The following is a 26496-nucleotide window of genomic DNA, read 5'->3' as shown; positions in this document are numbered from 1 at the left end:
GACAGATTTTGGTCAAATTGTTTCCATTAAAACAGTGGTTCTCAACCTTGGCTGCATATTAGAATCACCTGGGAATCTTTTTAAAATCCTGATTTCTGGGCCTCATCCTCCGGAAATTCTGTTTCTTTGTTACTAATGTTGTGGCCCCACCCCATAACAAAGAAACAGAATTTCTGGAGGGTGAGGCCCAGAAATCAGGATTTTAAAAAGATTCCCAGGTGATTCTAATGTGCAGCCAAGGTTGAGAACCACTGCATTAAAAGGTACTGATTTTAAAAACTAACACCTTAAAAACTGCCCCCCCACACACAAAAAAACACAAATGGTCCACAAAACATTTTCTTTTCCTTCTGAAGGTTTTATGATGCATTGTAATCAATAACCAGCCTTTTACTATTAAATTTAAATGCCAATTGAGACAAACATTTCTGAGGCCGTTCTTCCACCACTGATTAAGACTGGGGTGGCAGGTATTGGGGATAATATTCATTTAGCCTTCTGAGCTTTCTGGGCAGACTTGGTGACTTTCCCAGCTCCAGTTGCCTTCTTGTCCACGGCTTTTATGACACCCACAGCAACTGTCTCATGTCACGAACAGCAGAACAGCCCAGAGGAGGGTAGTCAGAGAAGCTCTCAACACCCATGGGCTTGCTAGGAGCCATATATATAGATGATGGCAGCATCACCAGATTTCAAAAACCTGGGGCCATCTTCCAGCTTTTTCCCAGAACGACAACCAATCTTCTCTTTCAGCTCAGCAAATTTGCAAGCTATATGAGCGGTGTGACAATCCAGCACAGGTGGATAGCCAGCACTGATTTGGCCTGGATGGTTCAGGATAATCACCTGAGCTATGAAGCCAGCTGCTTCCATTGGTGGGTCATTTTTGCTGTCACCAGCCACACTGCCATGACAAGCATCTTTGACAGACATGTTCTTGACACTGTCCCAGGAAGAGCTTCATGCAAAGCTTCATGGTGCATTTCAATAGGCTTCACTTCAGTTGTAACGTTGACTAGAGCAAAGGTAACCACCATGCTGGTTTGAGAACACCAGTCTCCACTAGGCCCACAGGGACAGTAGGCATATCACCAGGTTTATAGACATCCTGGAGGGGCAGATTCAGGGGCTTGTCAGTTGGACGAGTTGGTGGCAAGATGCAATCTAGATCTTCAAGCAGTGTGGTTCCACTGGCATTGCCATCTTTACGGGTGACTTTCCATCCCTTGAACCAAGGCATATTTGCACTTGGCTCCAGAAATTGGCACAAATGGTACCGTGTCAAGATTGTAGCCAATTTTCTTAATGTAGGTGCTGACATCTTTAACAATTTTCTCGTAGCTTTTCTGGCTGTAGGGTGGCTCAGTAGAATCCATTTTGTTAACACCAACAATCAGTTTCACACCCAGTGTGTAAGCCAGAAGGGCATGCTCCTGGGTCTGCCCATTCTTGGAGACACCAGCAGCAACAATCAGGACAGCACAGTCCGCCTGGTATATGCCTGTAATCATGTTTTTGATGAAGTCTCTGTGTCCTGGGGCATCAATGATGGTCACATAATACTGGCTGGTCTTGAATTTCCATGGGGAGATATCAATGGTGATATTCAGCTTTCAATTTATTCAAGACCCAGGCATACTTGAAGGAGTCCTTCCCCATCTCCGCAGCCTCTTTCTCAAATTTTTCAATGGTTTTTTTGTAAATCCCACTCTGATTTATAGATCAGATAGCCAGTAGTGGTAGACTTTTTAGAATCTACACCTGTCCAATGATGAAGATGTTTATATGAGTCTTTTCCTTTCCTATTTTGGGTTTAATTTAGTGGTGGTTTTCACAACATCTGTGTTATGGCAGCAAACCCTTTGCAAAAAAGCCAGTTTATTCTTGTATTTTGTTTATAATTTACTGCATTATTTCCCCTACAAACAACTGTAAACATACTTTTGCCTCACTCTGTATTGAGCTGTTTCATAGCAGTGTTATTTTCACAGCTATACTGTATTACTGTTGAGCTGTGGCACTAAATAAAGTTTTCTTCTTCACTGCATCCAAAATTGGGAGGTCCCATTGCATTGGCACCAACATCGGTCGACACCTTTGTTTGGGTAGATACCCCACAGATCCCCTGGTGTGACATTTCCCTCATTGCAATGGATCAAACCTGAATCTGTTGAACAATGGTTTTATTTTTGGAGGTATTAGGATGATTGGGCAAGGGCAGTGAGCATTGAAGGTTTTCATAGTCCGAGCCTACACACAAAGTCAAAACCAGAGGAAGGGTTTCTAATTATCTTTCGCCGTTCTTTCATAGCACTGCAGAGCCACTTCCATGGGAGAGCCATTATGGCATCCTTCTAAAAATAGAAGGCAAAATCAACTGTGGAGTGGTTTTCTTTAGATGTGTAACCCACAAATTTATCCCGGCCCTTTGAAGCTATCTTCACACTCCAGGGTCCTCATTCTTCCAGTGTTCAAACTGTTAAGTTCCTTTTGTTCATTACGGAGGAGGAAGGACCTCTGATTGATTGACAGCCTTCTCCCACCTCACACTATTTATTCTTCCACATTTCTCCTCAGAAGACATTTTTTTCTTTTCTTTTCTTTTTCCTGTCTTCTGAAACCACTCTCTCAGGAAAGAACAACTATTAAACTAGGGAGCATGTCCCACCCTTCATTCAAATCTTCCCTTTTCTGGTCAAGGCTGGCTACGAATCCATTTTATCTCCAGACCAAAGAGAAAGCAAACATTCCTTATTGGAATATAGTATTTTACTTAAACAAATGAAAAAAAAAATGACAACGTGGTTTTAACAAATCCATTGTTCCCTAGAGAAAGCTAAGTGCGTCGGTCTGCCTCAGCTCGGGATTGCTGCCGCCTGGCGCCAGCGGGAGCCGAGGCCGGGTGACTAAACCTGGAGCGAGCTGCCAGCAAAACTTGAATCCGCGACCGCCGGGCGAAAAGCGACGGCGCGGCCCGGCGCGGGCAACGATTGGTCGCCGGGCCGGGCCTCCGCGACTGCGCAGTGATCCTTGCGCGCCGCCCCTCCCGCCGCCGCGTCGCGAGTCTGTGGCTCTAGAAGTGACTGGGGTCAGCCGTCAAGCAGACAGCCGAGCGAGGAGGCGGTGGGCCATCCTTCTCCCTCCAAGGAAGGAGGGGACCGCTTTCCTGTCTCCCAGAGCCTGCAGTCTGCCCAGGCCGGTGAGGGGGAAGCTGAGGAGCTGCGCCGTGGACGCTCCACCCGGTGCCGCCACCGCCACTGCCACGGCTGCCATGATGGATCGGAAGTGAGCCTCTGGGCGAGGCTGCCGGCGCCGGCGCTTCCAGTCTCCGTCCTCCTCCGCCCCCTCCGGGGAAAGTGCGACCCCGGGGACTGATTCTCTCGACCTTCGCGACCCTAGACCCTCAGCCCGGGCCTGCTTTCTCCCGGACTGAGCGGCAGGGAGTGGCTCCCGGCCTCCGGCCCCGGCAGCGAGGAAGATGGCGGACCCGGCAGAGTGCAACATCAAAGTGATGTGTCGCTTCAGACCTCTCAACGAGTCTGAAGTGAACCGCGGCGATAAGTACATCGCCAAGTTTCAGGGAGAAGACACGGTCATGATCGCGGTGAGTTGCCGCCGTCCCGCTGCTTCGGGCCTGGCTGGGCCTGGAAGTTCCGGGGAGTGGTGGGGTGCAGAATGTAGAGGGAGCTGTCGTGTCCCCGACTGTCCCTGGTGTTTTCCGGGTCAGATAACCCGGCACCGGGAGACTGCGCAGCTCCGCAGGTGTTCCCGGGGCGCCCCCACCCTGGGCTTCCGTGCAGGGTGATGGGAGGCGCCTGGTCTCAGTCCGGGACACTCCCTCACCTGGGGCGCTGGAGGAACTGTTTCGGGAGCAAGTTTAGTGTGTGTTTACTGTTGCTGATGGCTGTTGGGGTTTTGGACTACCCCCAATTTACCATATATAAAATATCTAAGATTAAAATTCAGCTAGTAACGTGGCGGTATCTTAAATATTAAAGACAGTTTTATAGAAACTGTGTTGAACCCTATTGTTTTCCCCGCGGGAGGAGGAAAAACTACCAAAAAACTACAAATAATACCTTTACCTCAAAATGTTTACCTACCAACCTTTTGTTAACAATTGAGAAAGACTAATAGGAACTATATAAAAAGAAATAGTGCGTTTTCTTTTAAAATCGGAGTGATCAAGTTTGTTGCAAATGTGGTTACTTCAGGTTGGGTCAAACAAGTGCTCAGAAAGACCCATAATCTCATTCTTGCTGGGTTTTATTTGGTAACAGTCTAGGTGAGAGTGTTAACTTTTTGTGTGTATATCAGAGTAATGTAAAAGGAAGGTTTTTGTTTTGTTTTTTAAAATATATTTTTATTGATTTCAGAGAGAGAGGGAGAAGGAGATAGAAACATTAATGATGAGAGAGAATCATTGATTGGCTGTCTCCTGCAGGGTGCCTTGAGCCTGCAACCCGGGTATGTGCCCTTGATCAGAATCAAACCCGGACCCTTCAGTCCGCAGGCTGACGCTCTACCCATTGGGCTAAACCAGCTAGGGCTAAAAGGAAAATTTTTTAAAAAGATAAAATTTGACCGATAAATTAGATTTCGTGTTGGTATTAGATTCCTACTTCTGTAATTAATATCTATCCTCAAGAAAGTTGAGCCCTAGCCGGTTTGGCTCAGTGGATAGAGCGTGGGCCTGCAGACCCAAGGGTCCCAGGTTCAATTCAGGTCCTTCCTCCTCCGCCTGGCCCCTGTTTGGACGCTTGCAGGAGGCAACCATTGGATGTTTCTCTCACATCGATATGTCTCTTTGTCTTTCCCTCTCTCTTCCACTCTCTCTAAAAATCAATGGAAAAATATCCTCGGGTGAGGATTAAAAAAAATAAGTTGATTTTGATAATCCCAAGGATGGTGAGATATTGTTCCTTTGTAGTATAAAAAAATAACATAACCAAGGTTGGCTAATCATTGTTAGGGAGATGAGAATGTAAGGTTGATTCTTCTCTTCTCTTCTCTTCTCTTCTCTTCTCTTCTCTTCTCTTCTCTTCTCTTCTCTTCTCTTCTCTTCTCTTCTCTTCTCTCTCTTTTTGAGATCATCTCTGGTATTGACAAGTCTCAAATAGCACTCCCAGTTCAAGGAGGTTAAAATGGAAACTAAGATACTGCATACAGAGCAGTGTAATTAAAAATTAAATCTTTCTTGGTTGTGCCATATAGCAGGACTTTTTTCTACATTGTTATCATGGCACAAAATTTTAATGTTAATTTTTCCTAATTGCATTTCATATTTAATATATTATTTGCACAGTTTAATTTGGAAATAGGACACAGGAGTCACGGGACAGTGATAATTAAAAGCATTGGCATATTATACAGGACTAAAGTTTAAAGTTCTTTATAGTTTTTATGTGAAAGTTTAGGTCTAGTGAATGAATGTTGATTCATATTGCTTGTTAGGCATTTGACAAACAAGTTATTAGGTTACTAACAACTGCCAGTTCTGTGTGTAGACTGCAAGCTGGTTCTTTGTTAACAAAGTCCAGAAGAAAAACTCATTATAAATGACATCATAGTGAGGCCAAGAAGTTAAATACAATAGTAGTCATCCTTTTCCTTTAGAATGATGTATTTTACATGGAATCAGAAGGTTTACAAGGCCTGGATTGTTAGTTGGCAAACATGAGGCTACTAGTTTCTCGAGTTTGTGTGATTACTCAACCTTAACAGTGTTTGACATAAAGCTGTTTTCCTTTTCAACTTGTATTGGGAGTGATTTTTGTGTGTGCTTACACAAATCTATAAGTATAACCAAGTTGTTTTTTTTATATTAGAATTTAGGATTCACAAAATGTTTTAAGATTAGGTTAAAAGGCAGCCCAACAATGACAAAATGAAATAGTTAAAACAAGTGATTACCACAAGAAGCACACATTTATGCTAGGTTGTTTCCTTTGGATAGAGTTATTTTAAGTGTCTTACATGTTTACTTAATAAAGTAAATAAATATCAATAGTAATATAAATAATGGATAGATGATAGAGCTGTGAAACAGTGAACAGTTAAGTTGGCCTTTAGGCAAACATTTTAGTCCCGTTTTAAAATTTGTATAAGCAGAAATACATTACAACTGAGTGACAAAGCCTTTAGATATATAAAACAATGTGTTTAGTTCATTATTTTCAGGAACTAATATTTTGCACAGAATAATATGTCATTAATTACTCAGTTCTCATTTTTGTTCACTTTTTAAAATTAATTGTATTATTTTTTAAAGGTTGTTTGGGAATTTATAAGAGCTATTGGGGAAAGTAAATTAGCCTCTAAATAAAATCTTCTTGGTTTGTTTTGTTTGGATCTTGATCCTGATTCAAAATATATAGTTTAAGAAGGAATTGCTGCAATGCAGAATTTAAAACAAATATTCTATACATTTTAAAAGTTTTTTAAAACATTTATTTCTCTTGATTTGAGAGGGGAAGAGAAAGGGGGAGAGAGAGAGAAACATCAATGATGAGAGAGAATCATCAATAGGCTGCTTCCACCCAAGTATGTGCCCTGATCCAGAATCGAACCATGACCTCCTGGTTCATAGGTCAATGCTCAACCACTGAGCCCCAATGGCCAGGCCATTTAAAAAGTTTTTACAGCCCTGTCCGGTTTGGCTCAGTGGATAGAGCGTCGGCCTGCGGATTGAAGGGTCCCAGGTTAGATTCCGGTCAAGGGCATGTACCTTGGTTGTGGGAACATCCCCAGGAGGGGTGTGTGCAGGAGGCAGCTGATCGATGTTTCTCTCTCATCGATGTTTCTAACTCTCTATCCCTCTCCCTTCCTCTCTGTAAAAAATCAATAAAATATATTAAAAAAATAAAAAGTTTTTAGTCTTTTAGTTGAATCAAATTTAAAGAATAAATATTTTGGTTTATAATGTTACTAAATTATAAGTATGTTCAGTGCTCATGTAGAAAATCATTTTTAAGGATTCTGATTTTTATCTAAGTTTGTTTTCCAATATTTTGTCCAAATTTTTTCCTGTTACTCAAGTAATTATTTTTAATACTAGAGGCCCAGTGCACGGATTCGTGCACTGGTGGGGTCCCTCAGCCTGGCCTGCGGGGATCGGGCCGAAACCAGCTCTCTGACATCCCCCGAGGGGTCCCAGATTGAGAGAGGGCGGTTCTTGGGTGACTGCACCCCGGAATCTGGCTCTCCTCTCTGGTTCCAGGTGTGTCACCCGAGAACTGCAGCTGCCAAGTCACCGCAGCTCTGCAGCTCCTGTGCTGAGCGTCTGCCCCCTGGTGGTCATAGCTAACGGTCGGACGGTCAGACAGTTGCTTAGGCTTTTATATATATAGATTATGTGACTGCATGGCAGGCAAATCTTGTAATCTTACCATGTTTCCCTGTTGTGCCATTTTTCATACAGTTTTTTTTGTTTGTTTTTTAGTTTGCGAAGTTCTATAATTATCACATATTGAATGAAGTAAGCGAATTCTTTTATGAAAACCTTTAAATGATACTAGAATATATTTGCTTTAAATAAAAAAAAACTTGATACCTCACAAGGAGGATAGGGAAACTCCTTATGTAATTCTCATGAACCTGCTGAAAGCAGAAAAAAAATCCATTGAAAAAAATTATTCCTATATTTATGTGTTATAAAAGTGGAACATTCACACTTGTGTTAAGTGTCTTTACTAGTCATTGTTCTTTATATAGTATACTGTATAGGCTGCCAGAACCAAAAACAGGCTGTTGTACTTAGTTAATTGAAAGTAGAGAACAAACCTAATTAGATTATCTTGCCCAGTTCTTTGCCTTCAGTACAATAGGATTTCCCTTTTTAAGTGAATGATGATTTGGTGTTTGATCCTATTTACCTTTTTTATATTTAAATTTATTGAATTTAGAGAGAGAAAGGTAGAGAGAGAGAAACATCAATTTGTTATTCCACTCATTTATGCTTTCATTGGTTGATCCTTGTTGCCCTGACCAGGGCTCAAACCCGCAACTTTGGCAAATCAGGGGGACACTCTACCCAACTGAGTTCCTTGGCCAGGGCTGATCCTGTTCACCTTAACAGTGAAAATTAAAAGAGAATAAGGAGTCATCATCTCATACCTTTACAATTTGGGTTGTTAGCCCATAATCTGTGTCAAACTAGGGAAAATATAGTATCCTATAATCTCCTGTGATTACTATTCAGAAATCCAAAAGAGGTGTATCCATGCCAGAAGGGTCTCCTTTGTAACCTAATTTGGTCTTTAGCCTAGTCCAGGAGTGGGCAACCCTTGGCACGCGTGCCAAACATGGCACGCCAGTAACTTTTGCTGGCACGCAAAACCCTCTCTTATAATCTTCCCTTTACAATTTTTGTGAACATTTGAATGACTTAAATGTTAAATTACAAGGAACTGGCAAGACACTTGATGTTATGTTTGGTTACATAAAGACTTTTGAAAAGAAACTGGAAGTCTTTAAGAGGGATGTGGATGGTGAGAGATTTAGATATTTCCCAAACCTCAAGAGGCACATCAAAGACCTCCCAAAAGATGACAGAACAGACTGTCAAAGCCTTCAAAAGCTGTTTTTAAACATCATCGAGTCAACTATTGAGCGGTTCTTCTCAAGATTTGCGAAATTCAGAGAACTGGAAGAGACAGCAAAATTCATGAGGTTTCCAGACAGCATGAAACTGGAGGAACTAAACTTACAAATGTTTTCATGGATAGACATGGCTGATTTTGAAATGCAGTTGATTGAATTTCAGAGTAGCTCAATTTGGAAGCAGAAATTTATTGACCTTAGAGTTGACTTGGAAAACATTGAAAAAAAGCGATTAAGAGACAGGAGTACCAGAGAGAAGTGTCGAAAACGAACTATTGAGGACTTGGAATGCCATTCCAGAAAATTTTTTCTGTTTAAAAAACTGCAACAGCGTTACTCTCCATGTTTTCATCCACATACGCTTGTGAATCTTTGTTCTTAGTGATGAATTTTGTTAAGTCTCGTAATAGGAGTAGAGTAGCCTGACGGATGAAAGTAGTAGCTCGTGCATATCTCTGAAGGTCACGAAATATAAACCTGATGTAAAATCTCTGTCATCAGTGATGCAGCAGCAAAAGTCCCACTGATAATATCAAACGGAGTCAAAGTTTTCTGTCGGACTATCAGTGTACATGTATACATTAAAAAATAAATGTATTTTTCATCATCATATACTGTGTTTTTGTCGCTCGAATGAATTTTATTATTTCTTCAAGGTTCTTTACATACGTACACCTTAAGAGATATCAAGTAGGCGTAAACATTTCTATTTCATTTTGTCCCCTTGAAGTCTAAGTCACATGTCAATGAATCTTGTGACTTGGAGTGTCTTTGAAGATACATAGAAATAGAGAGTATATTTCAATGCCAAGAACCAGGTTTTAAAGTATAGATGTTAAAAAAAAAATTTTAAGAAAAAAACCCATATAATATACACATGTCCAGATATTGAGGTTTCCTTTGTTTAAATTTATTTGAAAGATTATTAGTTTGGAAATGTGCCTTAATTCTAGCCATTAGAAATAGATTTTATGTTTCACAAGTCTCTTTTCAGGAAGCCAGGGTCAGTTAGTAACTTTATGGGTAGATCTCTAATAAAAAATTTGCCTCGCTAAAATTTTAATTTAGCCTTAGAATTAAAATTTCTTGACTTGATGCTAAGTACAAAGTTTTTATTTAATGAGGATATAATTTCTAAGCAAATCACTCAACCCCAGCTTGATTATTTTTGTTTGCATATTCATAGTCCTGCTTTAAGAAGGTTGTATAGGTAGTTTGCATTTTTGCTATGTGGTGATTCCAGAGTAAGTAGCTACATAATGTATTTTTGAGGTGGGCTTTCCTATTACTTATTATTTTTAGCATATCTCTTTCTAAATGGTTTATAAGCACTCTTTTTTTTAATTGATATAAAAATGGAGATAAGGAGTTAAAGTTCAGTAGTGTTCATTCTGTTTTTTTAGATGTTTATTTTAATAAAATTTTGTTATTTGATTTATTTTGGAAGAATACAGTTGTCTTCATGCTGTATGTTTTCTATTGACCTGTTATTAAATGTATATTTGGCTAGTAGCAATGTATTCTTGACTCCTTTCCAGGTTGTGAGTTCTTTAAAGCTAGAGACTGTCTCCATTTCAAGTCAGTTATCATTACTTGATCACTTATATTAATTATTCAAGACTATTATTATCCTCTATTCTTTGAACACTGCAGTCTGTACCAAAATATTATTTCTAAAATTGTTACTCATTTACAATATCCATTGCCTTCTAGGTGGTAAATATTTGCTGGATAAATGAAGAGGGAAATTATTATTATTTTTTTTGCATAGAAAAAATAGCATGGTTTATCACTGGGTGATGATTGTTCTTTTGAATGTACTTGTGTTTGTTTCCAAAATTGTTTATTATGAATACATCTTGTACAATCAGTAAAATAATAAATTGGCGCTTTTTTTTTTAGCCACACCCCTGTAGGTTTAAATGTTAATGTCTCAGTGGTATCTTAGCAAAAGGACACGTTTATGTATGTCTTAGCCAAAGAGTAATCAGACATTGAGATGTCTAATTGACGCCAGAGCTGATCACCCTTATATAATAAAGAGCTAATATGCAAATGGTCCTCACGCCCTCACGCCCTCATGCCCCAGACACTCAACACTGGGGAGAGAGGAATGGGGACCAGCCAGGCACAAATGAGCTTGCGAGAGAGGAATGGCCACCAGCCAGGCTGTGACCTGGGAGAGGGACAAGCCGCCTGCCCCGCGGTCCGTGCGCCTGCGCCTGCGGCCTAGGTAAAGCAGCCCGCCCACGGTCCCCTGCAACTGTGGCCGGCCCGGGTCCTGGGTGCCTGCGGCCGGCCAGAGGGAGGGAAGCCTGGGTCCCAGGTGCCTGCGGCCAGATGAGGGAATCCTGGGTCCTAGGTGCAGGGTGAGGCAGAGGCGGTTAGGGGCGATCAGGCCGGCGGGCACAGGAGTTAGGGACGATCAGGCAGGCAGGCAGGCAAGCAGTTAGGAGCCAGTGGTCCTGGATTGTGAGAGATAGTCGGACATCCACTGAGGGGTCCCAGATTGGAGAGGGTGCAGGCTGGGCTGATGGACTCTCTCCTTCTCTCCTCCTCTCCTCCTCCCCTCCTCCCGTGCACGAATTTCATGCACTGGGCCTCTAGTCTTAGTATATCCATCAGGAATGCTTTCAGCTGCAGAGTGAAAACAAACAACAAAGAGAGGTTTAAATAAGAGGTTATTTCTCTCATAAAAAGTTTAGAGATCCACCACCACCACCACCAAAAAAAAAAAAAAAGTTTAGATAGGCCTTTGCTGCTAGTACTTATTTGATTCTTATCCTTTGTCTTCCTTAGATTGACTTTTCATCATTTTTGTCATGTTTGAAAAATGGATGTTACAACTCCAGACATTTATTCCAGAAAGGAAAAAGGGCAGTCTCAGCTGAGAATGGTTCTTTTCATCAGGAAAACAAGTCTTCTCCAAGACCTTCCAGCAAACCATCACTTACTTCATAGTATCCAGAACTGGGTCAAGTGGCCACTGGTTGCAAGAAAACTAGGCTAACAAGTGGTTAGCTTTGCAGACTTTCTAATGGGAATTGGGAATGGCTTCAGATAACCTTTAGGAGTGTCTGCTTCATTGTTACTTTGAGGAGGGGGATCGTGGGATAAAAAGTAAGGTTTTGGGGTGTGTGTATGTGTGTGTTTTAAGATAAGACCCAGGAAGTATTCTATAATGTTAAGGATTTTTTCTGGAGTCATGATTACTTTGTATTTTAGGGTCCAACTCCCTTCTCTTTTCATCTATAGATGCTTACTTTCCTAGATCAGTTCTTTTGAGCATTAAAACTTGCTCAGGTCTTGCCCATCTTAAAAAATTATCTTAGATCCACAGCCAGATAGAAATGTACTTCGTTACCTTCCATTCTTTTTTCCAACCCATTACAATCTGATCTTTGTCTTTGGATACTTTTAGTTTTGTCTTGACCTCACAGCTATATTTGACATAAGCAGTCCCTCCTTGAAAGTTCCTCCTTGATTTGCATGGACATTATACACTTGCTTTTTCATTCTATGTCTCTTGCTCCTCAGACTACATTAGAAGTTCTCTAAATGTGGTCCCCAAGGTAGAGTCCCCAAGATCCTTTCTCAGTGTCCACAAGGTCAAAACTATATTTGCCATTTTTACTGTGTTGGCATTTGCATTTGATCTTTGCTTCTTATACTTTAAACTAGAGGCCAGGTGCACAAAATTCATGAACAGGTAGAGTCCCTAGGCCTGGCCGGTGATTAGGGCTGATCAGGTTCCCGGCCTCCCCGCCGCCTCCTTACCTCACTCCCTCAGCACCCCACTGCCACTGCTGGTTGCCCTCCATGTTCCACGCTTCCCCCTGGTGGTCAGCGCAAATCATAGCAAGCAATCAAACTCCGGGTTGAATTCCTGTGGATGTTACTTCATTTGGTTTCTTTCTCTTTTTTAAAAAATATATTTTTATTGATTTCAGAGAGGAGGAAGAGGAAGAGAGAGAGCAAAACATCAACGATGTTTGCACACCCCACACTGGGGATTGAGCCCGCTACCCAGGCATGTGCCCTGACCAAACCTCGGCCTCCTGGTTCATAGGTCACCGCTCAACCACTGAGCCACACTGGTTGGGCATCATTTGGTTTCTTGAATGCTACAAGCTCCTTTCTGCCTTAGGATCTTTAAGCATCCTATTGCTAATGCCTAGACTACTTACCCATACTCACTCTCTCATGAGAGATGGGCAATCAATCAGTAACCCATCTGTAGACTTCAAGAATAGTTTTCCCAAGTCCTTATAGCTGTTTCTGAATTTCTGAGTTCCCTATTTCCCTGAAATCTCCCTTTGGCTGAATTAAGGGAGGGGGTCTGCCATATAGAATTTCAAATGGAGAACCCTACACTGGCTCTCGGGGCACAGTGCACCTGCAGGAGCAAAAGTGGTAAGGTATCTGTCCAGGGTAATTTCACCTCCTGGCATAGCTTAGCCATAGCCTGCTTGAGAGTCCATTTCATGTGTTCTACTTTTCCTGAACTCTCGGGCCTGTAGGCTGTATTAAGTTCCACTTAATTCCTAAGGTCTTAGCTACTTGCTGTACTACCTCAGCTATAAAGGCTGGGCCATTATCTGACCCTATGGTTAATGGCATTCCATACCGAGGAATTACGTCCTTCAGTAACGCCTTAGTGACTTCTCTCACCTTCTCCGTGCGGTAGGATATGCCTCAACCCAGCCTGAAAAGGTGCAGACAAAAACTAAAAGATAGTTATTTCCTCTACTAGGCCCTATTTCTGTCAAGTCTACCTCTAGATCTTCAAAAGGACCCTGCCTTGCATTGTTCTGTGCACAGAGGGGGCAGTGCTGAGAGACTGAGGTGCATAAGGAGGGGAGATGGGCATTTAGATAGTATCTGCTTAACAAGGTTTCTAGAGCCGTCTTCCCTAAATGGATAAGTTCATGCTGTTGGAGGACTACTCTATGAGCTAACTGTTCTGGAACGTAGACCCTATGATCTGGGAATATCCACCAACCTTCCTTCATCCTTTTACCCCTTCTCATTGGGCCCATTCTTCTTTTTGAGGGGTGTATTTTGGAGGTTCAGGTAATTCAGGAACCAGCATGATCCGCGATGGCACTGCCCGCTCCTTAGCAGCTAGCCTTGCCGCTGCATCTGCGTGAGGGTTCCCTTCTGACATTGAGTCTTTTCCTTTTTGATGTCCTCTACAATGGATGACTGCTAATTCCTTGGGCTCCCAGACTGTTTCTAAGTAACTTCAAGATTTCATTCTGATTTTTTTATTCCTTTTCCTCCGGCCATCAGGAACCCCTTTCCTTGTACATGGCCCCATGGATATGCAGGGTAGCGAAGGCATAGTGTGAGTCAGTGTAGACGTTGGCATGCTTATCCTTACTGAGATTTAAGGATCTGACTAGGGCCCAAAGTTCTGCCCTCTGTACTAACCATCCTTCAGGCAGGGCCTGTGCCTCTATTATCTCAAATTTTGATACCACCGCATACCCGGCTTGTCTTTTTCCTTCATCTAGGAAGCTACTGCTGTCCGTGAACAATATTAAGTCTGGATTCTGTAGAGGCCTGTTAGATCTGGCCGGCTGGAGTAAACCTCCTCTAGGACTTCTAGACAATCATGCTCAAGGGTTCCCTCTGCGATGGGTAGGAAAGTGGCAGGATTAAGAGTTCTTACTGCCTGTAATCTTATTCGTAGATTTTCACATAGGCCCTTGGTATTGAGTCACCCGAGCATAAGTCAGCCAGTGTTGCTCCTTAGCTTCCATTAGGGCAGTGGTTCTCAACCTTCTGGCCCTTTAAATACAGTTCCTCATGTTGTGACCCAACCATAAAATTATTTTCGTTGCTACTTCATAACTGTAATGTTGCTACTGTTATGAATCGTAATGTAAATATCTGATATGCAGGGTGGTCTTAGGCGACCCCTGTGAAAGGGTCGTTCGACCACCAAAGGGGTCGCAACCCACAGGTTGAGAACCACTGCATTAGGGTGACAACAGCATGAGGCACTTTAACATTTAAGTTCTGTCCCAGAGTGAACTTATCTGCCTCTTTGACTAATAAGGCTGTGGCTGCAAGGACCCTGAGGCATGGGGGCCACCCAGAGGCAACCGGGTCAGTCTGTTTGGAGAGGTAGGCTATTGGCCTCTGCCAGGGTCCCAACTCCTAAGTCAGAACTCCTAGGGCTACCCTGTTGTTCTTGTCGAGGTAAAGGTTAAAGTCCCATGTCACATCTGGGAGCCCTAGGGTGGGCACCTTGGTGAGCTTTGTCTTTATGGTCTCGAAGGCTTCATGAGGGGCTTAGCTAGATCTGAGAATCCTGGGATCCAAATTTGACAGAACCCTGCTGCCCATAGGAATTCCCGAATCTATTGCCGGGTGCCGGGGACTGGTATGGCACATACTGCCTGTTTTCTTTCAGTCCCTAGTCTTCGTTTCTCTTGGGTAATTCAGAAACCTAGGTATTTGACTTCCCTCTGACAGATTTGAGCCTTCCTTTTGGACACCCAGTAACCTATTTCAGTTAAGAGTCTTAGAAGGGTTCGTGTTCCTTCCCAACACTAAGTTCACGTGGAGCTAGCCAGTAGGAGGTTGTCTACATATTGGAGTAGATCGCACCCCATGTCCTGTCCTGGAAATTTGGGCAAATCTGCTGCTAGTGCTCCACTAAAAAGAGTTGGGGAGTTCTTGAACCCTTGTGGCAGTTTGGTCCAGGTGAACTGTTCCTTATCCCTTTGGTTGGGTTTTCCCACTCAAAGGCAAACGGGCTGACTGGAGGGTGCCAGCTAAAGGCAGAAAAAGGAAGTTATACAGGCAGTGCCCCAGGCTTCAAGTCAGTTAGCACTGGGGCGTGGTTCTTAGCCAGGCCCCAGGGATTTCCTTCTGCCCATACCAGCGGGAATTCCTTCTCTAGTTCAGGATCTAATGGTGAGTCCTTTGACTGGGAGGTATAAAGTCTCCATTCTTCCTCCCTAGATACTGCTAAAGACAGGATCATTGGAGAGGTCTCCTCACCTAAGTGCAGTTGTGCTGAGCCGTCAGGGCAAAGGTGGTTTCTGCTCCCATTTTGGCTAAAAGGTTTTTGCCCATTTTAGGGACCGGACAATCTGGCAAATACAGGAATTCATGAACCACCGGGTGGCCGCCTAACTGACATCAGCAGGGGCAGTAGAATGGTCTGCAGCTGTGGTCCCCGGTAGCTCCAATAATGGTGACTTTCCGTCCTGAGAGGGGAGCTGCTTTCTGAGTAACTACCAAGTGCTCTGCCCCTGTATCAATCATAAAGTTTACAGTCTGGTTCTCGATTTTCATTTCAACCAGGAGCTCATAGGGGCCCAGTTGGAAAGAGCCCAGTCTGTCCTAGTCAAAGTCAGCTGCCGCCAGTCCAATGAGGTCTGCCTCAGGCGGCTCTGGCTGATAGCGGCTGGGTGGTTTGGATGGCCTTGCCTGCTTCTGGTGGCTCAGGCATTCATTCTTCCAGTGCCCTACTTCTTTACATTAGGCACACTGGTCCCATTTAAGATCCATCCTTTCTTTTCCTGACTTGGCTCCTTGCTGTCTCCCTTTTCTGGAAGTTAGGTTTTATAACAGCTACAGCAATCAGCGTCACTTTCCTTTTTAGTTTCTCCTCAGCCTCTTTTTTTAGCCGCATTGTCCCAATTAATGAAAACCTTGTTTGCTATTTCTAGTAGCTCAGTTGCATTCTTTCCCGCAAATCCTTCAAGCTTCTGTAGCTTTCTCCTTATGTCTGGCTGAGCCTGACTAACGAAGGCTGCATTGACCATAGTTTGATTCTCCGAGGCCTCTGGGTCAAAGGGAGTGTAAACTCAATATGCTTCACAGTGTCTCTCATAAAAGGCTACCAGACTTTCATAAGGCCTCTGGAAAACCTCAGAGGTCTTGGCCATATTAGTAGGCTTCTTGGCCCCAGCCCAGAGCCCCTGGAGGAAGGCCAGCCGATATCTCTCTTATCTGGCCCTCCCATCCTCCGAATTCAGGTTCCATCTGGGTTCCACACCTGGGAGAGCCTCCCTGGCCCATCTGTCTGTGTCTAATGTCCCTGGCAGGGCCTGGGTCTAGAGCCATTTCCAAGCTTCTGTTATTATTCTCATGTGCTCCTCAGTGTTAAAGAGTGTGAGAAGGAGTTGCTTGCAGTCGATCCAAGTGGGCTTATGGGTCTGAAAGATTGGCTTGAGGTTTTTAAGAATAAATGGGAGTGTGATGCTTCCAATCTAAGATATCGGTCATAGTGAAAGGCTGGTAGTAAATGACCGATCCCTCCTCGTGGGGTCCTGTTTTCTCCAATTTATGAGGACCCTGCATTTCTCGGAGAACCATCTGGAAAGCCGGGAGTGGTTTGGGTCCCTGATCAGCTGAGTGCAAACAGCTGAGTGCAACTGGCTCTGGAGAGTCCGGTTGCAGGGAGATGGAAGGAGGTGGTGTATCTAAGCTTCCCTGGCTAGGCAAAGGGGCACTGGGTACCACTTGAGGCACATATGGAGGTGGTAGAACTGGCAGGGCTTCCTCAGGGTGTTCCTGCAGGATAGGAGGCTTATTCCCCCTTCTGAGGGTCCTGCCCTTTTTCCTTATATACACAAAACTGGATCCAAAACGGCTTAAGCTCTGCTATCTCTAGCCTTGGTCAATATATGGGAACTGGTTGGGATGACCTGGGTCTCCTGTGATAATTCTGTGAACATTCCTGATTGTGGGGGACATCCAATGTGCCCTCTGGTGGCCATCCTACTCCAGAAGATGGCCAGTCTATTTCACACATCCTTTTTAATTCCCAGGGGACTAGTTTTACTCGGTAGTCCCCAACAAACCCCCTTTTAAAATTCCTTAACATACATTCTAAGACAGAGTTTGAGGAGGAGCTATTACCCATGTTGCAGGGAGGGACCAGGTTGCCTCCTCTTAAAAAAAAAAAAACGTGAATAAAAGAACTAATCAAAATAAACCTTATTTTCTAACTTCATTTGTCCTTGGGTGTGGACAGCAAATGACACTAATCAGATTTCTATCAGTCTCCCTGAGTACATTGACATAAACTATTTAACCTCTGGTTAGGGAGGCAATGCAAATCATTTACTCCCAAGTGTCCTTGGTTTAGGGAAGACAGGATTTACAAGATGGCTCCAATGTCCTTGATTTAGGGAAGACAGCATTTCTGTTCAGTTTCCCTATTCTACGTGTCCTGGCTTACTGGCCTGTCATCCATTCAACTTTCTTTCAACATTTCTCTTTACCTTCCTCCATTACACCAAAGCCATACTTCCCAGTTAGTAAGAACTCTTAGCCTTAATTTTTAGGTGACATGTAAATAATTAACATTCCTCAGATTAGCAATGCATTCATATTTTTTAAGAGACACAAACAAATTTCACTAGCTAAACAATTTGAAACAAACAACAAAGACATATTTAGACAATAAAGACAGATAACATTCCCCACTAAAAACTTTATAAAAACTTTGAATCACCATGGAAACTCGGGAGAGGTTTAGAAGGGTTTTTAAAAAACAAAACGGAAATATTAACAAACAAAAACACTTTTACACCAGCACTCGCCACATTTACACCACAGAATACCACCAAATCAGTTTCAATTGCACAGAGATACAGAACAAGTCCCTGATCAGACGCAGTAGAAAACTGCCTAGGAACACTTCTCTTCTACCTTTTTTTTTTTTAAATTATTTTTATTGATTTCAGAGAGGAAGGGAGAGGGAGAGAGAGATAGAAACATCAATGATGAGAGAGAATCATTGATTGGTTGCCTCCTGCATGCCCCCGACCGGAGATCAAGCCCACAACCCAGGCATGTGCCCTTGACTGGAATCAAACCTGGGACCCTTCAGTCCGAAGGCCGATGCTCTATCCATTGAGCCAAACCAGCCAGGGCTCTTCTACCTTTTTTTTAAAAGACAGGCCAGACTCGAACCCTTAGCCAGTTCGAGTTTTGACTTCCCTCCTGGGAAGTCCTGAAGATGGTGAATACCGTCTAGAAGCCGTTCCTCCAGATCAGTGGTCGGCAAACTGCAGCTCGCGAGCCACATGCGGCTCTTTGGCCCCTTGAGTGTGGCTCTTCCACAGAATACCGACTTCTGCGCATGGGCCACGAAGTTTCAATCACACTGTACGTGCGCACCCGCACGTGGTATTTTGTGGAAGAGCCACACTCAAGGGGCCAAAGAGCCGCATGTGGCTCGCGAGTCGCAGTTTGCCGACCACTGCTCCAGATGATCCGAGCTATCCTGAGGTAAATAATTACCTAGGTAGGGGCGAGCTACCTCTTCTGTCCCATAGGACAGGCCAAAACTTGGACCCGTTTCCCCGGGGAAAAACTTACAGTTTCACATGTCTGATTTTGACTTCTCTCCCGGGAAGTCCCAGAAAGGTGTTTTCTGCCTCTTTTGGGTCCGCCAGAGCGTGGAGTTGCCGCAGTCCCTCCAGACCCTATGAGTTCAGGAACCGGCGAATGTGCTGGTGGCGTGCCTTCCTTGGGTCCTGGAGCCTGAAGCAAGTGCCCCGAAGTCTGCTCTTGTCAGCAGTGACCTAAGAGCCAGCTCAACTGATGCTTCCCAGCCAACGCACCAAATGTTGTGGCAGAATGCACGGAAGAACAATCAGTCAGCCCTCTGAAGGAGGAAAGTTTAACCTTTATTTGGCAGATCTGCTAGTCCAGGGGAATTCTGGATCCAAAGCCTGAACTGAACTCATGGGGAGGCTCTGACCTATATATCTCCTCCTGTAGTGGGCCCCTGAGGTCCCTGCAGCTCCACCCAAGTCAGTCTTGGCGGGGTTTTGGGGGCATGCTCCACAGCTCCGCCCAAGTCAGCTGTGGTGGGGCCCTGGGGTTAGGCTTTGCAGCTCCGCCCAAGTTTAGTCAGCGTGGGGAAGTAAGACTATAGCTTTTAACCAGATACTGAACTAGGTTGCAAGCCCCCCCCCCCCCCATTTTCCTTTTCAATAATAGTATTTTTATAACACTTTGTTGAATGAGTCAGAATTCTAGTCAGTTAATTATTTGTCTGATGTTAATCCCACTATTGCTTATGTTCCACTAAAAGAGAGAGTGAATCTGTCTTGGTTGTCATTCTCGCATGTCATTCTAGTATCATAGGCATTCCATAAATGTTTTTTCAATGAATGAATGATTGAAAAGCTGTTGCAGTAAACTGTGGAGCTGAATGGATTAATGGAAAGATCTCTGAAATGAAAGACTAGAGATTTGGGTTTGAATTTTAATTTTTTCCCAATTTTTGTATCTTTCAGGATTTGAATTTCTTTATCTGCAAAATTTTATTAGTATTTTTTTAACTTTTTTTTTTTTAGATACGTTTTTATTTATTTCAGAGAGAGGAAAGGAGAAGGAGGGATATAGAAACATCCATAATGAAAGACTCAATTGGCTGCCTCCCACAAACCCTTTAATGGGGATTGAGCCTGCAACGTGGGCATGTGCTCTGAAAGGGAAATCAAACTGTGGCCTCCTGGCTCATGGGTCAATGCTCAACCACAGCCACATCAGCCAAGCATGATATTAGTAGTGAAAATACAGTCTCAACCACTGCCAGCATAGACACTCATCAAATCAGAATTCACTGGCAGTATTCGAGTGCCTACCACAATAGTGCTAATTATCATTAGTGTGTTAGGCCCTGGAAATATAACAAAGACTAAAGCAGACATTTTTATTTTTGTAGAGTTTATTTTAGTGGATCTGTTCTTGGTGATCCCTAAGGTTTGTGCCACAAAGATTCTATGACATGAAGTGATGTAGAATAGGTATTCTGTTGTGAAGGTTAAATATATGTTGATATCTTTAAAGAAGCTTAGAAATCCATTTTAATTTGTGTAGTTGAAACTTTTATTTTTGTTTTTCAGACCAAGCCTTATGCATTTGATCGGGTATTCCAGTCAAACACATCGCAAGAGCAAGTGTATAATGACTGTGCAAAGAAGATTGTTAAAGGTGAATATATTTAATCTGCTAAGTTGTCCCGGCAATAAGTAAAATTTTGTTTGCAATCTTGCCATTTACCCAACATTCTCTTTTTCATTTTAATGTCCTTTTTCTTATTTAAACAACTTTTTGTCAGCAATTAACTAGTAAAAAGGTCAAATGTAATTAGTATTTGCCTAAATTCCATGACTTAATTTATATACAGTGCTTAGTGCATGGTGTTGTTGTAAGAATTATAGTATTATACTGTACTGTTATTGAAAGATGCATTTCTATTAGATATTCCCAGGTTAGTTTCTAAGGTAGCAATTTTAGAAATACAGCAGCATGAGAATGAAAATAAGATAGCTAGATGGGTTTCTAAAAAATAGTCGATAATGGCAGTCATTCTTCCATTTCGTTGTTATTCCTTCCGTAAAGACTTGTAGTCAGCAGAGAAATCTTTGAGTAATTAACCCGAGTCACCAGGGGTGAAAAAAGTATTTACATTCCAGGTAATACTGTTAACTTATACTAGGATATTTTTCAATTTCATATTTTCTAAAACTATAGAACTCTAGAGCTGAGTGGGTGTTAAGTGATTATCTGGACTTCTAGTGACATAAATCCCTTTTCTCAAAGAGATCTTACAGCCATTATTTTATGATTTATCCCATTTTTTGAAAGCTCTAATTGTTAAAAAAGTTCTGCTTAAATTGGGGCAAAATTTATCTTTTTGTAGCATTCACCAGGGTAGCTAGGTTGGGATTCAGAGGTTAGGATTTAGTAGGAGCACAGACAGTAACAGGAGAGAAGGTAGAGTTTGTTGATAGAAGTAGGTTTATAGATACGATGGAGGGAAAATGTAGATGTTCTCTTCATATTAATTTCATTTTTGTCTATTAATATAGGAAGCAAAGTCATCACAGAGTGAGGATGGGGGAGGAGGTTCCAGGAAAGGGTATGAAGTCAGCTGTCTGTCAGTATAGAAGTGAGTGCATTAGGAAAATATGGAAATATTGCCAGGTAGCATGAAAGGCTCACTTGAGGTTAGTTTCCAGAATAGTTGACTTTACCCAATTGGGGCTTTGCCAGGTGAGTACCAAAGGGGAAGAGACAAGAGAATTGAAGATGTTGTCAAGAGAGTGATGATAATGGTGAACCATGGCATCTAAGGTGGGTGAGAGGAAGGAGGTCATAAAGGAGGCACATATGAGGGAAAGGTGGTGTAATTGTCTCAGTAGAGTAAAAAATTTGTTGAAATCAGGGTCCAAGAAGGAATAATGGGAGGTAGATACTTGAAATTGTGATTAGGGAGGCAGTACAGTTTAATGAAAAGGCCCTACATTGTGACCCTGTAGAGTTGGCATCTAAAGGAGTAAAGAATAAGATCATGGAGAAAATTGGATCAAGTATCTGAAAAGCCAGGGTATTTTAGTGGAATCATCTATATTGACATTGAAACCACCAAGAATTAAAATACAAATGTTATTGATGGGAGACAGTGTTCTGGATGCTGAAATCTTCATAAAAAGAGGGAGAATTAAATTGTGATTCTGTAAATGATTGCAACAAAGGAACCAGCAGTGGCAATTTTTGTTGTAATCATCAAATGGTTTTCCATGATGGAACACAATTATATTACATTCTTTGTGATAACATTTGTTATCAGTAAAACCTAAGATTATATTAGCTTTTTCTAATATTATAAAGTAAATGATTCAGATGAACTCCTGGACAATTTAAATGTTCAGGTCTTTTTTACATCTGTTGGAACCAACATGAAACCCCAATCCACACTTGAATATTGAAGTTTTCAATCTGAGTGCAGGTCTTTTAGGTGCAAGTTCCAGTTCATTTTAACTCTTGATGGTATTTTGAGTTTTGTTTTTATAATTATCTTTCTAGGGATCTAAGTCGGCTATCAGGATATTTGATAAGTCTATCGTGTCAAGGACATTGAAGGTTTTTTTAAAGTATGTTTTCATTGATTTGAGAGAGAGGGAGGGAGAGATAGATAGAAACATCAGTGATGAGAGAGAATCATCAATTGGCTGCCTCTTGTATGCCCCCGTGATGGAGCCTGCAACCCGGGCATGTGCCCTTACTGGGAATTGAAACATGACCTTCTGGTTCATGGGTCGAACCTCAACCACTGGGCAACACCTACTGGGTGAAGGTTGTTTTTATTTTAATAAGGTCTTTCTTTAAGGACATTGAAGCTTGAAAAATGTTACTCTAAAGTCATTTATAAAATGCTTAATGGACCATGGTCCTTAGCCAAATCTTCTAAAAACTGGACAAGATTATTGTCAGTTAAATAAATCATACTTTATATTCAACCACCTTCAGATTCTCTCCGCTATACAGTTATTTAGTTCTTAGCTCTCAACATATGCACAAGAATATGATGAAAATTTTGGATTTTATGAAATTGTGGGACATGACTGGTATTTCTCCAAAGTACCAATTGAGTGACTCTATCCAAACAGGAAATGAGGTTAGTTCATCCATAGGTTTTCCTTGGTGGAATTTTGATAACTTGTCTGCAGTGTCTAGAATAATTTTCCCTTCTTTTGAAAGAAGTATAATGTCTATGGCTTCTAAAACTTACATACAGTAGCTGTAAAATTTTGGTCTATTTTCTTATAACTAAAAACTTTGATTCGCCCTGACTGGTTTGGCTCAGTGGATAGAGCGTCAGCCTGCGGACTGAAGGGTCCCAGGTTCGATTCCAGTCAAGGGCATGTACCTTGGTTGCAGGAGGCAGCTGATTGATGTTTCTCTCTCATCGATATTTCTAACTCTCTATCCCTTTCCCTTCCTCTCTATAAAAAAATCAGTAAAATATATTTAAAAAAACAGCAAACAAACTTTGATTCATTTAAAACTATTCTTTGACTGTCCTACCTCAACCTGAAAGTCTCTTGACAGTGTTTATCCTGTGCCACTTTCAGACATTGTTGGAGAAGATAGTAATAAAATAGGAATACCTCTTCTGTATTAGGTCATATGTTAATATTTTGTCATCTTTTCTAGGTAATGCAGGTTTCATTCATTATTCTTTTTTTGCATATTTTGAAAGCTCTTTTTAGGGCCTTAATTTTTGTTTTGTTTTGTAAGGTATAATTATAGTGGGTTTTTACCTTTCTTATACTATTTCATTGATTTTTATCTCTTTTGTATATGCTCAATTAGTCTTTTCATAATCTCATATGTAACTTTCTGAGAACTCTTTGAAATCTATTGTCCTGAAGTCTAGGGTACATGTTTCTACTCCTTTTGTTCTGTTTTATTACTGTTTACAATTCTAAGGTGACATCATTTTTTTCCCCTGAATTTTTCTTCCTTTTCTCAAAATGTTGGTCTCTTTTACTTCATCAGCAAGTTCCTGCTTTCTTGTTTGGAATCAAGTTCTGAACAGTGGTTCTCTTTCTTTTACTTATTTAAACTTAACTTTTTTTTAATTCTTTTTAAAATCTTTGTTGTTGAGAGTATTACAGATGTCCCCCTCTTTTCTCCCTATTGACCCCCTCCACCCAGTTCCCACCCACCCCAGGCCTTCACCACCTTACTGTCTGTGTCCATAGGTAATGCATGTATGCATATAAGATCTTTGGTTAATTTTTCCCAGCCCAACCCCTCTGAGATTCCTCAGTCTGTTCCATGTTTCCATGCCTGTGATTCTATTTTATTCATCACTTCATTTTGTTCATTCGATTTCTTGTTCATTTATTTTGATTTTTAGATTCAATAGTTGCTAGATATGTATTTATCCCATTTTATTGTTCATATTTTTTATCTTCTTCTTCTACCTCTTCTTAAAGAATACCCTTCAACAATTCATGTAATACTGATTTGGTGGTGATGAACCCCTTTAGCTTTTTCTTATCTGTGAAGTTCTTTATCTGACCTTCAATTCTAAATGATAGCTTGACTGGGTAATTTTCCTTGTAGGCCCTTGCTTTTCATCACTTTGAATATTTCTTGACACTCCCTTCTGGCCTACAAAGTTTTTGTTGAGAAATAAGCTGACCTTTGTATGGGTGCCCCCTTGTAGGTGACTAATAACTGCTTTTCTCTTGCTGTTTTTAAGATTCTCTTTTGTCTTTAACCTTTCACATTTTAATTATGATTATCTTAGTTTGGGCCTCTGGGTTAATCTTGTTTGGGACTCTGCTTTCTGGATTTGTAAGTCAATTTCTTTCACAAAATAGGGGAAGTTTTCTGTCATTATTCAAATAGGTTTTCAATATCTTGTGCTCTCTCTCTTCTTGTGGCTCCCCCACGATGTGAATGTTGGTACCTGTGAAGTTGTCCCAGGGCTCCTTACACTATCTTCATATTTTTGGATTATTTTTTTCTTTTTGCTCTTCAGCTTGGGTGTTTTTTGCTTCCTCATATTCCAAATCGTTGATTTGATTCTCAGCATCCTCTACTCTACTGTTGAATCCCTTTAAATTATTCTTTATTTCAGTTAGTGTATGCTTAATTTCCAACTGGTCCTTTTTCATGTCTTTGACATTCTCACTAAGATCCTTGAAAGTCTCACTTAAGTCCCTTGCAGCTCTCATTAAGTCCATTGAAGCTCTCATTGAAATCATTGAGTAACTTTATAACTATTTTTTTGAACTCTGTATCAGATAGTTTGCTTGCTTCCATTTCTTTCATTTGTAACATGTTTCTTTGTCTCCCCATTTTGACTGCTTCCCTGTGTTTGTGTATACGTACTAGGTAGAGCTGTTATGTCTCCTGGAATTGGTAGAGTGGCCTTGTGTATTAGGTGTCCTATAGGGCCCAGTGACTCAGGCCTCCCCAATCATCTGAGCTGAGCACTCTAGGTTCACTGCGCCCTGGTGTGGGCTATGTGCACAGTCTTGTTGTAATTGAGCCTTGATTGCTGTTGGTGTCACTCTAGGCCAGTGGTTCTCAACCTTGGCTGCACATTAGAATCACCTGAGAATCTTTTTTTTTTTATGATGAAAAATACATTTATTTTTTTAAAATTAAATCTTTATTGTTCAGATTATTACAGTTGTTCCTCTTCCCTCCCCCACCATAGCTCTCCTCCACCCAGTTCCCACCCCACCCTCTGCCCTTACCCCTCCCACTGTCCTCATCCATAGGTGTACGATTTTTGTCCAGTCTCTTCCCGCACCCCCCACACCCCTTTTCCCCCGAGAATAGTCAGTCCACTCCCTTTTCATGCCCCTGGTTCTATTATATTCACAGTTTACTCTGTTCATCAGATTTTTTATTCACTTGATTTTTAGATCCACTTGTTGATAGATACGTATTTGCTGTTCATAAATTTTATCTTTACCTTTTTCTTCTTCTTCCTCTCTTAAAGAATACCTTTCAGCATTTCATATATGCGGTTTGGTGGTGAACTCCTTTAGCTTTTTCTTACCTGTGAAGCTCTTTATCTGACCTTTAATTCTGAATGATAGCTTTGCTGGATAAAGTAATCTTGGTTGTAGGTTCTTGCTATTCATCACTTTGAATATTTCTTGCCACTCCCTTCTGGCCTGCATAGTTTCTGTTGAGAAAGAGAATCTTTTTAAAATCCTGATTTCTGGGCCTCATCCTCCGGAAATTCTGTTTCTTTGTTATGGGGTGGGGCCACAACATTAGTAACAAAGAAACAGAATTTCCAGAGGATGAGGCCCAGAAATCAGGATTTTAAAAAGATTCCCAGGTGATTCTAATGTGCAGCCAAGGTTGAGAACCACTGCTTTAGGCCAATTGGCTATGAGGACCAGCTGTGTCTACAATGGAAGAGCTGCTGTGCAGGAGACATGCCAAAGAGCTGGACTTGCTTCAGTTGGGTTTTCTTTGGTGCTCACTGAGTCTGCTCCTTGAGTGTGTCACTTGTGGATATGTAGAGTTGTAAATCTGGTATGGTCTGAAGCTATCCACTGGGTGCACTGGTTCTCAGGCCTCCTGGGA

At 41.9% G+C, this 26496-nt stretch overlaps 1 protein-coding gene and 1 pseudogene across 1 annotated transcript in view; one reads left to right on the top strand and one right to left on the bottom strand.

The window, feature by feature from the left end:
- Positions 1 to 335: 335 nt before the first annotated feature.
- LOC102426477 lies at positions 336 to 2085 on the bottom strand (annotated as a pseudogene).
- A 965-nt stretch (positions 2086 to 3050) lies between these two features.
- The window catches only part of KIF5B (kinesin family member 5B), a 72668-nt gene continuing 49222 nt past the window's right edge, over positions 3051 to 26496 (top strand). Inside the window, 2 exon segments of the mRNA XM_006086673.3 lie at positions 3051 to 3604; positions 20490 to 20577. Of these exon segments, the coding sequence (XP_006086735.1) occupies positions 3479 to 3604; positions 20490 to 20577 (214 nt within the window). The 5' untranslated portion in view covers positions 3051 to 3478.

This window comes from Myotis lucifugus, unplaced genomic scaffold (assembly GCF_000147115.1).
Source record: "Myotis lucifugus unplaced genomic scaffold, Myoluc2.0 scaffold_29, whole genome shotgun sequence".
Classification (NCBI taxonomy): Eukaryota; Metazoa; Chordata; class Mammalia; order Chiroptera; family Vespertilionidae; genus Myotis; species Myotis lucifugus.
This window is presented reverse-complemented; position numbering and strand designations above follow the sequence as displayed.